General features: G+C 36.8%; 2 protein-coding genes across 3 annotated transcripts in view; one reads left to right on the plus strand and one right to left on the minus strand.

Moving 5' to 3' along the window:
* Positions 1–14785, plus strand: part of psmd1 (proteasome 26S subunit, non-ATPase 1) — a 198210-nt gene extending 183425 nt beyond the window's left edge. For both annotated transcript variants that reach the window (XR_012397390.1, XR_012397391.1), the window contains exon 15: positions 14304–14785. The gene's annotated coding sequence lies outside the window, so the exon portion shown is untranslated. The remainder of the gene's footprint in view (positions 1–14303) is intronic.
* ppp1r2 (protein phosphatase 1, regulatory (inhibitor) subunit 2) overlaps positions 1–16298 on the minus strand; it is a 30183-nt gene that overhangs the window by 9645 nt on the left and 4240 nt on the right. Inside the window, 2 exon segments of the mRNA NM_205668.1 lie at positions 6283–6366; positions 8897–9004. Coding sequence (NP_991231.1) covers positions 6283–6366; positions 8897–9004 — 192 coding nt within the window.

Genomic DNA, 16298 nt, shown 5'->3' on the forward strand with positions numbered 1-16298 from the left:
TAAAATTTGTTCTTTAAAATAAATCAAATAAACTTATTAGCAACTTAGGCCTAGTGCAAAACTAGGCAAAAAAACAAAAAACAAATAAATACTGTAGCAAAAACGCTGTTTGGTATAAAAATACAGTGGAAAATTATATATTTATTTATTATTTATTATATATAAATTTATATAATTTTTATATTGTTCAAAAGGAAAATTAACAAAAACGAACAACTTAATAAATGCACATCGCACAACGCCAAAACTTAGAATAAAAAAGGCGGCGGCAAACAAATTAACAGCCTAATTATGATTAAATTGTTTAGAACAACTATATTTAAGACAAAATGTAGAACAAATAATTTAAAGAACACTAACACAAATCAAAAATATCAGAGCAAAGCCACAAACTGCCATTAAGACGACGGATGAGTCTTGACCTGAAACAACAAATTAAAAACATAAGACTAATTTTTCTAACAGAATAAAAAACAACTTCTGCATTATATAAAAACGAAAAAATAAAAATAATATGTATTTATTTATTTGTATAGCCTACCCGATATAAAAATAAAATACCCGTTTTTTTATATATATAGCCTAACGGATAGCAAACAGAAACACTACAAAAAGGAAATTAAGCATTCTTACCTAAGCTTTTAATTCGATTTTATTTTTTTCATATTATGTGAGAGGAACACCAGCTTGTCCACATTGCTGGGAAGAAGGGAGCTTCTCGACTTGTTCACAATGAAGCCGGCCTTTGAAAAGATGCGCTCTGATGGAGTGGATGTGGAAGGGATACAGTGGAGGCGTTTAGCTGCTTTAGCGAGCTTTGGATATCGATGTTCATTTTTTAGCCACCATGCCAATGGTCCCGAATCAACCTTTGTTTTGTCTGCCAAGTACATTTTTAGTTCATCCTTCTCTTCTGCATGCTCCTCCTCATCAATGGCCATCAGCATGGATATCTCGGCCTGCTTTTCCTTTTTCGGTTCGGGCTCACCCTCCTCGGCAGGGCTAATGCTGCCATGCTCACTTTCTGGCGCAGCTTCTGTAGATAAACTTTCTGCCAGATCCGACACTGTGGAGTACGCATCTTCTCGTTCGTGTTGGTCAAAGAATGACAAGCTCTTAAAACGTGGGTCTAAGACAGCAGCTTGTATATAAATGCTGGTCGCAATATTTTCCGTCATTTGCCATCTCGTGTCGATTTCTTTTGCTAGTTCTGTCTTTAGTGCTTTTGTGGTGGGACTGTCTTCGTTGCGCAGCACCAAATGGCGTCTCTTCATGTTTATTAACATGGGCAGTGTGGCAGATAGGGATGCGTTTAAATCCTGAGAAAGCAGCTCAGTAAGAGTGATCATAGGCTTTAGCACTGCGACAGTGTCCTCCGCTGTCAGCCAATGTGCTGTTGTGAGATCTAGACCTCGTTCAGACCGTTTGGTAATTTTATGGTCTGACAGCACAGCTGTAACTGGCCATCTCTGTTCCAAGAGTCTCTCCAGCATGAAGTACGTGGAGTTCCATCTTGTGGAAACATCTTGGATAAGTTTGTGTTCTGCAACATTCTGCTGCTTCTGTTTATGAGTCAGAGCTGTTGTAGCCTTGGTACTTTTCTTGAAATGCCCTACAAGGCGTCTAGCAGCAGCGATGCATCGACATTTGGGGTCAGTTTTAAAAGCCACGTTTATGTATAACTGTAACGTGTGCCCCGCACAACGGACGCCCTTCGCATTACCCCAGGATGGATCATTAGAAATCAGTTCTGTGCACAACACCATATTAGCGGCATTGTCATGTACGACTGCTACCCTCTTTTCTCCAGGTATTTTAAATTCTTCCATCACTTCACTGAGTCGCTCTTTTATATTGGTTGCTGTGTGGCTCTCCTCCAGCACTTTTGTTTCCAACACAAAAGAATGTAGTTGCCAATCTTCAGACATGAAGTGTGCAGTAACGGTCATGTAACCCTCATTCTGGATAGAGGTCCACGTGTCTGTTGTAAAGCTGACTGCTGTACAACTTTGTATTTTCTTAACAAGAATTTCTTTAGTCGTGTTGAACTTGCTTGTTAAGCCATGCATTATTGTGTCGCGTTTGGGAATGGTGTAGCCTGGTTCGAGGAATTTAAACATTTCTTTGAACCCGTTACCACGGACAACGTTGATTGGTCTCATCAAGCGCAATAAAATCGACGATTTTCTCTGTGATTTCTCGCTTTCTTCTCACTTAGAGGGGGTCTCAAAACTAAACTCTGCTGCTTCATTGTTGACTGCGAAGTCGAAGCGCACGACGCCACATCATCACTGCTATATTGTGGATGAGCCTAGAGACAAATGCATGTCAAAAACCATGAAAATGATTTAACTTAACAACGCAAATGTGTTTATATCCTTATTGTTTAAACGAGGGGCCATGTGAGGTGGTTAACGTTACTACTTACATGTTTTAAATGATAAGACATATTCGATGTTGACGAGTGATAGGCAAATGTTTTCCTGCAGAGTTTGCAAACAGCCTTTTTAGGGTCGTCCTTCGACTTTTCAAAATGATCCCACACTTTGGACTTTTTTCCTGACATAATTATTAGCGTCAGTCAGACACCTCTCCCACAAGTGCGCTTTGGTATACCGTGAGGCGCGAGATCGCGTTAAACTGTCGTTGCTGATGTCATACACTGACTGCGCAGCCCTTGATTGCGTAATTTCACGTGATTTTTTTTTTTTTGCAACTAACCGACTAATGAAAATGTATTCGACCAAGCCCTCTTCATATCGACTAAAGTTTAGTCGACTATTTGGGGGCAGCCCTATTTTAATACGAAATAAAATGATTAATTTGTATTTACCTTCAATAGAGAGTCAAATCTTTCTCTACAAAGACATTTTACCTGGCTCAAATGTTTAATGCAAATAGTCGTGCTGATCAACAGAAAGCTGCTGATCTGGGTTTATCTTGAATATGATCAAGAGCTTATACGTTCCTTATTCCCTATACAAGAGTTCACACTTAGCTGATGATTAATTATAAAGCTTGTTTGGCATGCTGTCCAAGGAGAGAGCCCTGAGCTCATAAGATTCTCGAGCTAGGGGCTCCCTCCTGTTTGCAAGGCGGGGAGTTTGAGTTCAGGTAGATCTGAAGAACTCCCTTGCTGTAGTAGCTAGTGAACAGATAGCAATTGCTTTTAAGAGATAACTACTGACTAGGAGCATGTCTATGGTGCTGATTTGGATTAGTTAATTAACTTAAGTTGCATGTTTTTGGATGGTGGGAGGAAACCGGGAAACCCGGGGGAAACCCACGTGAGCACAGGGAGAACGTGTAAACTCTGCATAGAAATATTGGCTGGCTTGGTAAGGACTAGAACCTGTGACGTTCTTGCTGTGAGGCAACAGTGCTAATCACAGGGCCACCGTGCCACCCATCTAGGAAAGGAGGAGTAGGGGTGGAAGGGGGGATTCGTTAAAACGAAGATGGCTGTGATATAGAACTGAGGGTATTTATAGTGGCTTCAGAAATCGTCTGATTGGTGAATCATAAATTGAATAATGCAGGACCAGCTGTGATCAATCATAAGCACATGATCCTCTGGACATTAGTTTATAAATAAACTCCACGTAGACGGCTATGTAAGATATTATCACACGCTTGTGTAAATATCAAGGTACAAATTGATAAGGCAGTGTACCTGCACTATCATCAGCCAAACTGTGTGATTGAGGAATAATAACTCAGGGGGTTTAACCAACTTTAGTTTAACCACACCAAAAAGTCATTTCTTTCAGTGTAGTAAGTACACGTACTGTAAACAATTAACACTACTCAATAGTTAAGCTGCAACTACTTTACCTTAAAATAAAGTACCTTGACTAGACTGCATTAAAGACGCATCTAGGCTGTGAAACCATGATGTCTAGATGGTGAAAGTATGCTAAACACAGCCCTATTGATCTGCAATGTTATCATCAGCCATGGCTCGCTGCTTGTGGATCAATGCTCAGGCCATTATGAGCGGTTTTGCTGACACGCGGCGTGGTCTGCATATCAGAGAAACACATGTCAGCTTTTTCACCAGCTGTTTAAGAGTCAAACTCCAATCAGACAGAAGAGGACGAGCAGAAAGGATTGCGAAAGAGGTTAGCGAGTCTGCCCTGGGCTGGGACGGGACATCTGGTCTCCCTCAACTCTTTTCTGCATGCTCATCTGTTCAGGCTTTCAGAATTAAAAATACACTCGTGTCTTGCACACATTTCACGACACTGACAAAGAGTGAGGAGAGCAAAAATAACAGCGAAATGCAGCAAAAGTCAAATTCTGCAATCTTAGTGAATCAGCTACGTCAGTGGCGATGATCAATCCACAATAATTTAGCGGCTGCATTTTAATAATAAACTAATTAATTGAAAAATTTTGAATTTACGCAAGTCAACTTAAATTAATAATATCAACAACTAAATCACATTGGGGTGGCCACAGGGGGCGCCCTTGTAGGGAAGTGTGTGATCAGGGCTCTTTGTTTATTCAGATGGTAAAGTTAGTCCGTATCGTCAGCAGTACACTTTCAGTGTTGAAAGACAGACCTTATGCATGATTTTGGTCCTGATTTTGACTTGCCGACAGGATTTGAAGAAATCACAGACAAATCGGTGCTCGTTCACGTGAATGACAATCACACAGTAAGACCTTTCAAAGACGTGATGTGAGAGAATCGCCAATGCCGATGCCTGCGAGATATTTGGCGTGCTGAATATCTGGAGCTGTCAGCGATTCAAATCATGTCGTGTGAAATGAGTTCTGATTGAAAAAAACATCTGCGATCGCCTACAGCCTAATGAGAGAGCAGCATTCACTAGTGTGTATCTGCAGGCCAGCGGGAGATTGAGGGAGAAATTAAATCGCTCAGTTTCAGTTTATTTAGAACCCAAGAAATGGAGGAAAAAGTAGTGGAGGTTTGACAGGAGCACCCGTGTCTGTTTGACGTTTGACACAGAAATTTGAGGAGAAATTGCTAACTCCCTTCAAACCCAGGTGAGCAAAAATACATTTTCCACCCCATTAAAGGCTTCTTTCTCGTTATGTAGTTAATAACAAAAGATATACGACGTGTTTTTTGGCTGTGAGACGTAGTTTGGACGAAGTTGTATGCGATTCTCCATATTGTAAAGTCATGCAATGTGAAAACCCCTGTCGCCGATCCATCTTGCCGTGTAAAAGCAGCGACAAAACACTAGCCCAGATCATGCAGTGTGAAAACATCTGTGAGACGACTACTTTCAAATTCATGCAGTCTGAACTCGGCATTAGTGGAAATAATTTAGTTACCAAGTTTACAGTACCTTAATATCACAACAATATTATAGACTGAAAGATCTGCTGTAAATGCTGCTCTCCGAGTGTGAACATGTAAACAGAAACTCCGCAATAAACCATTACTGTGGTGTAGGATTTTTGCCGCATAGTCTACACACACACACGGCTGTTTGCCGCTACTCTCTGTACCCAACGAGTCTCTACATCTACTGAGAAATGCAGAGGGTTTTTTTCTCCCTATCGCCGTGCGTTATCAAATTCCATTAAAACTACACTCTTCCAGCAGTTCCTCACATCCAATATCTCATTTGTCACGAGGGGCATGCATGAAATGTTCAAGAAGCAACTCATGCAAACACTTTAATCATATTATTGTCTTATTCACACTAAGGCAAATCATTCGAATACTAATGTCCATGTAAACGTAGTCACCATCGTTCTCCCCTGCGTCTGTGTTTGTGCCATGCACATAACAAAACTCCCCTTTATGCAAACCCGTCCCTCTTTCGCCGATGAACACTCCCACCTGAACAAAGCTGGACTCATCCACTTTCCTGACTTTTTTCAAACTAGAGGTGTGAAAACACCCTGCTGAGACAGAGGCGGGTTTCAAGTCCCTTTAAATCAGAATTCGCCATGGGTATGATGAATTTCAGGCTTTAGAAAACATGGAAATGTTTGCACTATTAAGACTAAATAAATATTGAATTCATTTAATTGGACTGCTTATCCTGCTTCACAGCACCCAATTCCAGCCAACCAAACTCTCATTAGAAATGATGCCAACAATGGAGACTATCAATTTTTTCAAAACATCGTGGGTATGTTTCTTTTTCTATTTTTCCAGTCAATGTCAAACCCATGTCAATTTTCCAGGTTTTCCATGACATTACAAACTCAGAGAGAGGTAAAAAGTGTTGATATAGTGGAAGTTAAAGCACAGATGTGAATCTCTGCTGAACTGATGATGCATCATGCATCACTTACTTCTGAGCGAGGTCATCGCCGGGCAGCGCCGTGTTCCCCTCCGAATCGCTGAGCGCCCCCTCGTCCTCCTCATCGCCCACCATCCTGAGAGAAAAAGCAGAGTTTTTGGCTGATTGCCAAACACAGCATGACCTTTACTGCAAGTTTGCCCTGTCATATTGAGTTGCAGCCTCAGTGCTGCCCTTGTATTTTGCAGACAGGGCAGTAACATATCCAGAGAGAAGAGCCAGACAGTATATATATTAACAATCCATAGAAGACCCTCAAACAATTACTGCTCACTCTCCAGCATTAAGGGCTACAGGCTAAGCTATAACTATATAAACACTTATAAGCACAGGCAGAATCTGCATGGCAGAAATACGCAGGAAGCTAAACAGATTTTTAAGTGATCATTCAACTGGTTTAAGTCTATTACATGTAAATTCATTTCTGTGATATCACTGATTAAAATGCAAATGTACATGAATTATTTACAACGACTGCACAGTAAAGTAATACTATTTTGTCTTTTAGTGTGTGTATTATATGACAGACTTACTGTAGTGTTTACCTAACAAGTGCTTCTAACAGGTTTTTGCAGTACAAACATATTATACATTTTAAAATATTGTTTTTTTTATTGTAAGTGTTCAATTTTAGCCCCTAAACTCAAAAATTTTACTAAAAATGTAATCAACAAAAATTGTATTAAAATTGTAATAACAAATACATCAGCAGATTCTGTTTGGCCCCATAATAATATTAATAATAATGATAATAATAATAATAATAATAATTTTAATTATAATATAATAATACCATTAATATAAACAATAATATTAATAATAATAATAAAAACAACAACAACAACAACAACAATAATAATAATGCGAATAATTAAACTGGTAAATCTGGTTTGGCCAGAAATAATAAGCAAATCCTTTTAATCCAGCATCATCAATATTTAGATGCTTTTTTGTTTGTTTGTTTGTTTGTTTATTTATTGCCACATCAGCAACTTCTGACCAACACATTTACTCAATTTTACATTAAAATCTTCAAATATGACTTAACAAATAACATAAATTAAAAACATCCATCAAAGCACTCTCAGTGTAATATCCCTGTCTGATAATGTCTAAAAAAAATTCACATTCTTATGAAATATATTTAATGGTTAAAAAAAAGCCTGACAGTGGTTAGATGCTGGTGGAATATTAGGATGCCATAGACCCCAAAATAATAATCCTTAATTGACGGACACCCATCTTCACATTTTTTTCTCATTATTGAATGTTTTGCCTCATTTAACCTTTATTATTTTAATTTATACAAAACCTATCCAACTATAATGGATATCTGTAGACTGTGGGGGAAACCAGAGCTATATATATTCATTATTATATAATATTCGATTAAATTAAAATAAATTATAGTTTGACACTTTGGATCAGTAGCATTAATTAGAGTACTTATTTAACCTTTTTATATTAATGTTAAATTTATAAAAACTGTTAATAAAAAACTTGTGTATTTATCTTGATAATTAATATATTTGACTATTGTTGTACATTTTGTATGATTACAATTTATTAGAATCTAATTTAACCTTTTTATATTATGCATTTTCTTCCACTTATCCTGCTTTTTTATATTAATTATTTAAAAATGATTAAAATTGTTAAATAAAAATGTTAGTTTACTTACATTTTGGATCACTGATATCTTATTTAACCTTATTTAGATTAAATATTGTGTAATTAATCGTTAATTCGATATCTTTGTTCATTTATCCTAATAATAATAATAATAATAATATATATATATATATATATATATATATATATATATATATATATATATATATATATATATATATATTTAATTGTAAAGCTGAATGTGTTTTGTTAGTTGATTTTATTAAATGAACCCAATTAAGCATTTACAAAATTATTTTTGCATTTCCTCTAAATATGCATGGACTACATGAAGCATACTCTGGACCTCCATTTAATAATTCAATCAATCATAACTGCTCAAACAAGAGCAAGTTTCATATTTGATTTTTCCCCTGAATCTGCACAGTAGCATTTTGAACAACCACATTACAAACTAATAGTGTTCTTCAAAACCACTAACAGTCTAAAATGCATTAATGGCATGTGTGTGTGTGTGTGTGTGTGTGTGTGTGTGTGTGTGTGTGTGTATAGAGTCTAAGTAAAATTTTTATTAACTTTTTTTATATTTTACTTATATAATTATATAACTTTTTATATATATTTTTATAATATTTTTTATATTTTATACTTTTTTATATTTGTATTAATATTATTATTAACTTTTGAAAGATAGAATGTTGTTGAAAAAAAGATTAAGATCTCATTTTGCAATTCAAAAGCAGAAATAAACAGGGAGAAGTAAAAAAATAAAATAAAAACATGAACCACAAAATACAAAAAAACCCTGCTAATTTATGGATATTAAAAACGTTAATGGTTACACTTAAGTGATCAGTACATTTTTATTCTTGTCTGAACTATCCCTACGATAGCATATTTATTCAATAGGTAAATTACCTATATGTGTAAGTGCTGTATCTTTCCTATAGTCAGGTTATTTGTATAGCACTCACCTGTGGTATGGCGTGCTGGGCTCGTCAATCTTCATCAGCCCGTAGTCCTTATCCGCCGGGTGATATGTGGCCAAAATGTTCATTTCATCCCATTTCTGTGACTTTTTCCTGCAAGAACGCGATGAAACACAGAGCTTAACATACAATTATAGATAAAGCTATTAGCCCTGATGCAAACGGCTCCGCTGAGATCTCTGCCACATTAAACCCAGGACTTTGCCCCACTTTAGAACTTTATCAAGTAGCTTGGAAACGGCAGAGAGAAATAAATAGCAGCAAGTGGCATACATAGTCAAATATACTGAGCCTTAATGGTATTAATGATAAGAGCAGCAGATGAGGCCTTCTCTCAAGTCTTAGGTCAATCAGTACATTTAAATGGACACCGAAACTCTGATTTTAATTCAATCAGGATATTGGAAAGCATGGTGATGTAATGACGTTAATCGACTTACGTACTATAACATACAGTTAGAATTATTCGCTCCTTCCTTTTAATTTTATTTCTTTTTTAAATAAAAGATGTTTAACAGAGCACGGAAATTTTCACAGTATGTCTGATAATATTTTTTCTTCTGGAGAAAGTCTTATTTGTTTAATTTTGGCTAGAATTAAAGCAGCTTTTTAATTCTGCTCAATATTATTAGCCCCTTCAAGCTGTTTTTTGATAACCTACAGAACAAACCATCGTTATAATATAACTTGCCTAATTACCCTAACCTGCCTAGTTACCCTAATTAACCTAGTGAAGCCTTTACATGTCACTTTAAGCTGTACAGAAGTGTCTTAAAAAAAGTTCTAGTCAAATATTATTTACTGTCATCATGGCAAAGAGAATAAATCAGTTATTAGAGATGAGTTATTAAAACCATTATTATTAGAAATGTATTAAAGATAGGGTTGTCAAAATTAATTGTTTCTTTGGTGCACCGCGATGCAAACGTGGACAATTCGGTATCGGTTTAGTAATAATCATAACCGGTTATTACTGACGTAATTTACCTCATATGCGCTCTGTCGCGAGGGAGGCGAGTATTTACAACGCTCTAACTACTTAAAACTCATAAACTGTGCACAATTTCACTGTGTGTGTTTGCTGGATCAATCTTTCACTGACATATACAACAAAAGACCCTATTTCACGGAGATCGAGAGAATGAATGTACTCCATTTTCTCTCTCTCTCTCTCTCTCTCTCTCACACACACACACACACACAAACACACACACGCGCACGCACGCACGCTCGCACGGACGCACGCACGCTCGCACGGACGCACGCACGCGCACACACACACACACACACACGCCCATTTGACCTGCTAGCGTGACTTTTCTTCTCCTCTCGGCTGTTTTACAGTGTTACTTCTGGATACAGAAACGAGCGTGGGTCTGCAGAGTTTTCTCCACCGTGTTTATCATGCATCAGCTGTGATCGCCGCTGCCACCTGCCGCTTATTAGTATCACTCATCTGTGAAGAACGCAGCACGCAAGAGCCAATCGCAACCATTTTTGTTGAGGGTGTGACCAATCAAAGAGGTGTAAGAGAACTAGACAAGGATCAGAAAGTGAGCTTGATATTTATATTTGTTTATATTATTTGCTAAATGCTCCTGTTGTTTAAAGGTACAGTTTATGTATCTGACTGTATTAAATGAAAAAATTGTATTACAAATAGCATATAAATATAAATATTTTCATACATTTTAATACAAGAACTGCTGCTGTGAAGAAAATATAAAACTGTATGAAAAGCACCGTCAATGCACCGTGATGCACCAAAATATTGAATTGAACCCAATCGATGGCATGATAATCGTAACCGAACCGAACCTTGAGACTAGTGTAGGTTCACAGCTCTAGTTGAAGAAATCTGCAAAAGAAATTGGGGAAAAAATAAACAGGGGGGCTAATAATTCTGATTTCAACTGTACATAAGAACATAAAGGGAACATTTTTTAAAGCAATTCATATAAACAATGTAATCATACGGTCTAATTCTGATAAAGGTAAATACGTTTAAAAACAAACAAACAACGGTTGCATTAAATTTAAATGGACAACATCGATACCAACCCATCATTCTCATCCCTCTTCTTAAATGGGATGGTGAGCCGAATCAAAATTTAACATGGACCAACTTTGTCCCGCGGGACCTAGTTAGGGCATCTCTGCTCTAAAACAATGATTTGTTTTTCAATTTTTAAGCAAAGTCGCTTTAAAAGCAACTGGTATATTCACTTTTACTTTAAATGATTAATTACAGCCTTAACATCTGTAATCCTCCACTACATCCAAAGACAGAGAAGCTTCACAACACAGCATTTTATTGGCCTTCAAGCAGTTTAACTAAAGCAACAGTCTAGCTTTCGTAGGCTGAATGGGTGTTCTCTGTGCATTCGGATGAATTCAGTGACAGAAATGCAGTGGACTGGACCGCTAATGCTTCAGCAGTAGCAGTAAAATGTGCCAATCCACATGGAAGAAGGACAGTTACACAACCGCCGATTGCAGAGGTGCTGTGTTACAAAGCCAGCGTGGAGAAATCCACTCAAACCTGATGCCGGATTTAAAACATGACGATTTTTAGCCAGAGCCTTTCAAAGCGGAGGCTAAGATACTGTTGTTTTGACAAGAGGATTATTTTTAGGTATCTTGTAGAGAGTTGCTGGACTCAATCAGTGCAAGATTTACTGCTCTAACGTGCGCTGAATAAAAGTAAAGCGGAGTCCAATCGAGTAATGCTAATCTCTTCATGTTCCCTCACGAAATAATCAAGAGATTATGTTCATTCACGTTGGGAGAACAGTGATTTACTGCATCACATGGGTGCATATAGTGCACTGTTGCATGTAGCAGGTCATGCTTTTACTCAACGGATCATCGGTTACAAAAACAGTACATGAGCAGCAGTATGTAGCGGCTCAATGGGAGAACAAACACAATTCAAGGAACTTGTCTGTGGTTTCGAGAGCTGAACACTGTGAAAGTTTATGATTCAAGCAAGCTTTTTATCTCCATGGGGATAAAAGTCCAGGAAAAACAACAGAGATCAGGGCAAAGATGAGATCTACAAGTTGGTACAGGATATCCTCCCTAATAGAAAAATGAGTTGCCAAAGATTGGATTGTCAATGCAACCCAGCACAGGCTTCCAGTATCCGTAGTTTCAGGTGCTGCGCATCTTGCATCTTCAAACCATTGTACAGATCATTCTTTTTATTATTAAAGAGGTGGAGACACAGTTTTGTAAAGGCAATGCTATAAAAATGTTTTGCAAAAAATGTATCGTTTAAAAAAAAAAAAAAAATATATATATATATATATATATATATATATATATATATATATGTRTATATATATATATATATATATATATATATATATATATATATATATATATATATATATATATATATATATATATATATATTTATATTTATATTTATTTATTTATTTTTTTTTTGCACTGCTTGATTTTTATTTGCAGTTCTTTTTTGTTTGCAAATTTAATTTTATTACTCAAAAATTTTCCTATTGCGGTTCTTCATTTTTGTATGCAAAATTAATTTTTATTTCTCAAAAATACATTTTTAAATTGTGATTTTTTAAAAATTTGCATTTAATTTTTTTTTACTATTTGTTTGCAAAACTTTTATTTTGCAAGTACATATGGCCTTAAATTGACTACTTAATGCACAGGTGGTGACTGGAATGAGCATTAAAACCGACAGCTAAAACAGAGCATGACTACCGAGTGTGCTATTAAACTAGTGTGCAACTCACCTCTCAGTTTGAGTATCATGCTGCTTGTTTAGGAGGCGCTTACAATTACCATTTTACAACTTTACTATCAGTGGAAAACAACGAAACCTCCATAGACTAACACTGAACGAAGGGCCTGAGCCATATCCACAAACTAAAATAGCAGATACTTGGGGTTTAGCCAGTTCATGAAGCCTAGCAACCACCCAGAATACCCTAGCAACCGTGTAACGCACCAGAAGCCACTCTAAACACCTTAACAAATGCCCTGTCAACCACCCACACGCTCACACTGCACAAGCAAACACTCACGTTTCCTTCAGAATAGGCAAAGCTGTTTATTATACACACCAAGCGGTTTTATAATCAAGTTTTTAGAAATTATTTGCGATTCCAAACTGCACAGAGCCACAGCAAAATACAGCAATAGTGGCTAAAATTAAACGTAGTTTAGATTATAGCATGTTTTAGATATAAAACAAAACATAGTAATATTTAAAAGACTTCATGGTATTGTAGTACCTGTTTTCATCATTAAAAGACAGATATAGCAATTAAATTATTTTACGCAATTCTCTTTCCATGTAATTTCAAAACTCAAGAAGAAAAAATAATAATGTTCTTAAATGAAATTTCTGCAATAACTTATAACAACATACAATAATAATGTTTTGTAACAAAAAAAAAACTGCTAAATTAAAGAATTAGTTCACTACCAGAACAAAAATGAACAGTTTAATCACATTTTGGGACATTGCCTTAAACAGAATTAGTATGGCAAAAAGCACATTGAAAAAAACTATAAGCTCAATATTCTATCATGTGAATAGGATGGAAATATTTGGTAAATAAATCTGTTCTTTCACAAAAAATAATGGGCTGTTTGCACAGCTAGAGTTATAAAGCCAACGATAAACTTCCAGTGAAAGCGTAATGTGAGTATTTTCAGTTTCACAAGGTTGTTTTTACAGCAACGATGTTGTAATGTAAATACATTCAGTTAAACAGACTTAAGCGCTCAGTTGTTCAAGCGTTTAACGAGATGAAAGACCGTTGTAACCACTAGCGCCCATCAGTAGCAACAGGCTCGCACAGAAATTCCATTGAAAATACTGTGGTTAAATAAACCATCTTATTTAAAAGACATGGAGGGGGAAAAGGACGTCTAGTCTGATCTGAGACCCACTTCATATCGTGCATCTATCAGGCAGTGAAGATCGCTTATGTGCGAGTGATGCTGCGAGTGATGCTGTTGCAACCTGCAAGTGTGACTTGAAAAGTACATTAACACTGTTTATTTGACTGTGAACAATGTTGTACTTTGATAGTCGTTGGCTGCTAATATGATTTCGCTATTTAGAGTTTGCAAATATCTGAATGTGCAAATATAAAAACAATCTGCGTAAATATTGAATTCTATTGTTGGCTGCACGATTATTGGAAAAAAAGATTGCGATCTTGATTCTACCCTACACACGATCTTAATTCTACGATTCAGCCAATTACATTTTCAAGGTCAAGAGAGAAGCGTAAAGGTGATTGACCAAGTCTTTATTACAACATAGACACTTCCAAATGACGTTAAGTGTCACATACTGGATTTAAAAAGCATAACGTTAATTCAACGAAAAATGTAATTTCAGTCTTAATATAATGACGTATTCGTGGACGTGAAATCCCACGAGCACACACGGTCTACTACCGAGAGGACACGCGCGTGCCCGCCAGTGATGCTTACTTTAGTAAACAGAACCTGCACAGGCTGTGAATAACATCTAATAAAGTTGTAAATGACGTTTTGTTTGTTGCACAGAGCGATCGGTTGAGAGCCGCATGGGAAACATTGTTTGCATGTGCATTGTTATATATTTTTTTTCACAGTGACGGCAGCCATGAGCCGCACTCGGAAGTGAAAGTGAAACCTGTGCGGACATCATTTAAATGATGACCGCATTTTAGAGCACAGTGTTGTGCATGAAAATAAATGTTTACTGTATGAGCATAACTACTCTAGCCTTTATAATGTTGAATATAACGCAAGAGGAAATCAGATAATGACAAATGTCTGATATTACCAGTTAATAAAATGGTGTAATAATGTTTCAATTACAGATTGCAAGCATATGACTCAAACATAATTATTCAGCTTAGTGTATTCTAATGTCATCACTTGGATGGGAGACCACATGGGAAAGCTAGGTTGCTGCCGGAAGTGGTGTTAGTGAGGCCAGCAGGGGGCGCCCAACCTGAGGTTTGTGTGGATTCTAACACCCCAGTATAGTGAAGGGGACTCTATAGTGCTCAGTGAGCGCCATCTTTCGGATGAGACGTTAAACCGAGGTCCTGACTCTCTATGGTCATAAAAATAAATCCCAGGATGTCCTTGGAAAAAGAGTAGGGGTTTAACCCTGGCATCCTGGCCAAATTTGCCCACTGGCCTCTGTCCATCATGCTTTACTAACCATCCCCAAACTATAATTGGCTTCATCACTCCTCTCAGTCTCCTCTCTACCAATCAGCTGGTGTGTGGTGTGCGGTCTGGCGCAATATGGCTGCCGTCGCATCATCCAGGTGGATGCTGCACACTGATGGTGGATGAGGAGATTCCCCCCTATGTGTAAAGCGCTTTATGTGTTTAGAAAAGCGCTATATAAATGTAAGGAAATATTATTATTATTATTATTATTAGTGTATTCTAATGTCGCCACTTTACTGTGAAATAACAACCAGGACAGATTTAAAGTCTGTTCAAGTCCACCATTCCAAGTCTATACAAAATTTAGCATTTTTACCAACAGTACATCTACACATAGGCAATTTATTATTGTTGTTGTTTTCACCATATGTTTAGGAAAAAACAATGATAATAACCCACTCATATAAACCTTTTTTTTACGTCTACAGAATCGTGAAAAATAGTGATCTTGATCCTAAGCAAAACAAATTGTGATTCTCATTTCAGCCAGAGTCGTGCAGCTCTGATTCTACTATTATATATATTATACTTTACTACACTGAGCGTCATCTGATGATTAGGTGCAGCACTAAATACATTTTTAAGCAGGTCTAATTGAGTGTCACTGCAGTCAGCTCGGCTGGTCGTCCCACAGGACAGAATTGAGGAATAAGTGTCATTCTCGCAGTGTCCTAGTTTCCTCAGAGTGGGAGAGCTGGATTCAAGAACAACGTCTTCTGGAGAGAGGAAGAAGAGCCAAACACAACACCTACATACAGCCCACAGACAGACAGACAGACACGCACACACCAACTTTTGCATAATCATCAGCTGCAGTCTCCTTTACTGATGCTTCTAAAAAAATCCTGTACAAATTTGAGTTGACCTAAAAGCATAAATCAACATGTGTGCTGAAAACGATAAAATGCAGACAGCTCAGTTAACAGAATCACCATTATTTTGGTCTCATCTTCCTTAATAAATTAATAAATAGAACATTGTTTTGTACAAATGTTCCTGTAAAAACAGAATTTCTTTTACAAATCTGCAGATTATGCTTGTGATTTTGAGAGTCTAGGAATTGAAAGTGTAAAAACATTTTAAAAGTAACTTTCTTATTAAAAAAAAAGTACTTATTTAAGCTTTTAAATCCTAAATCAATGAATAATATTGTTTGAAAATG

The sequence above is a fragment of the Danio rerio genome, chromosome 22 (genome assembly GCF_049306965.1).
Source record: "Danio rerio strain Tuebingen ecotype United States chromosome 22, GRCz12tu, whole genome shotgun sequence".
Taxonomy (NCBI): domain Eukaryota; kingdom Metazoa; phylum Chordata; class Actinopteri; order Cypriniformes; family Danionidae; genus Danio; species Danio rerio.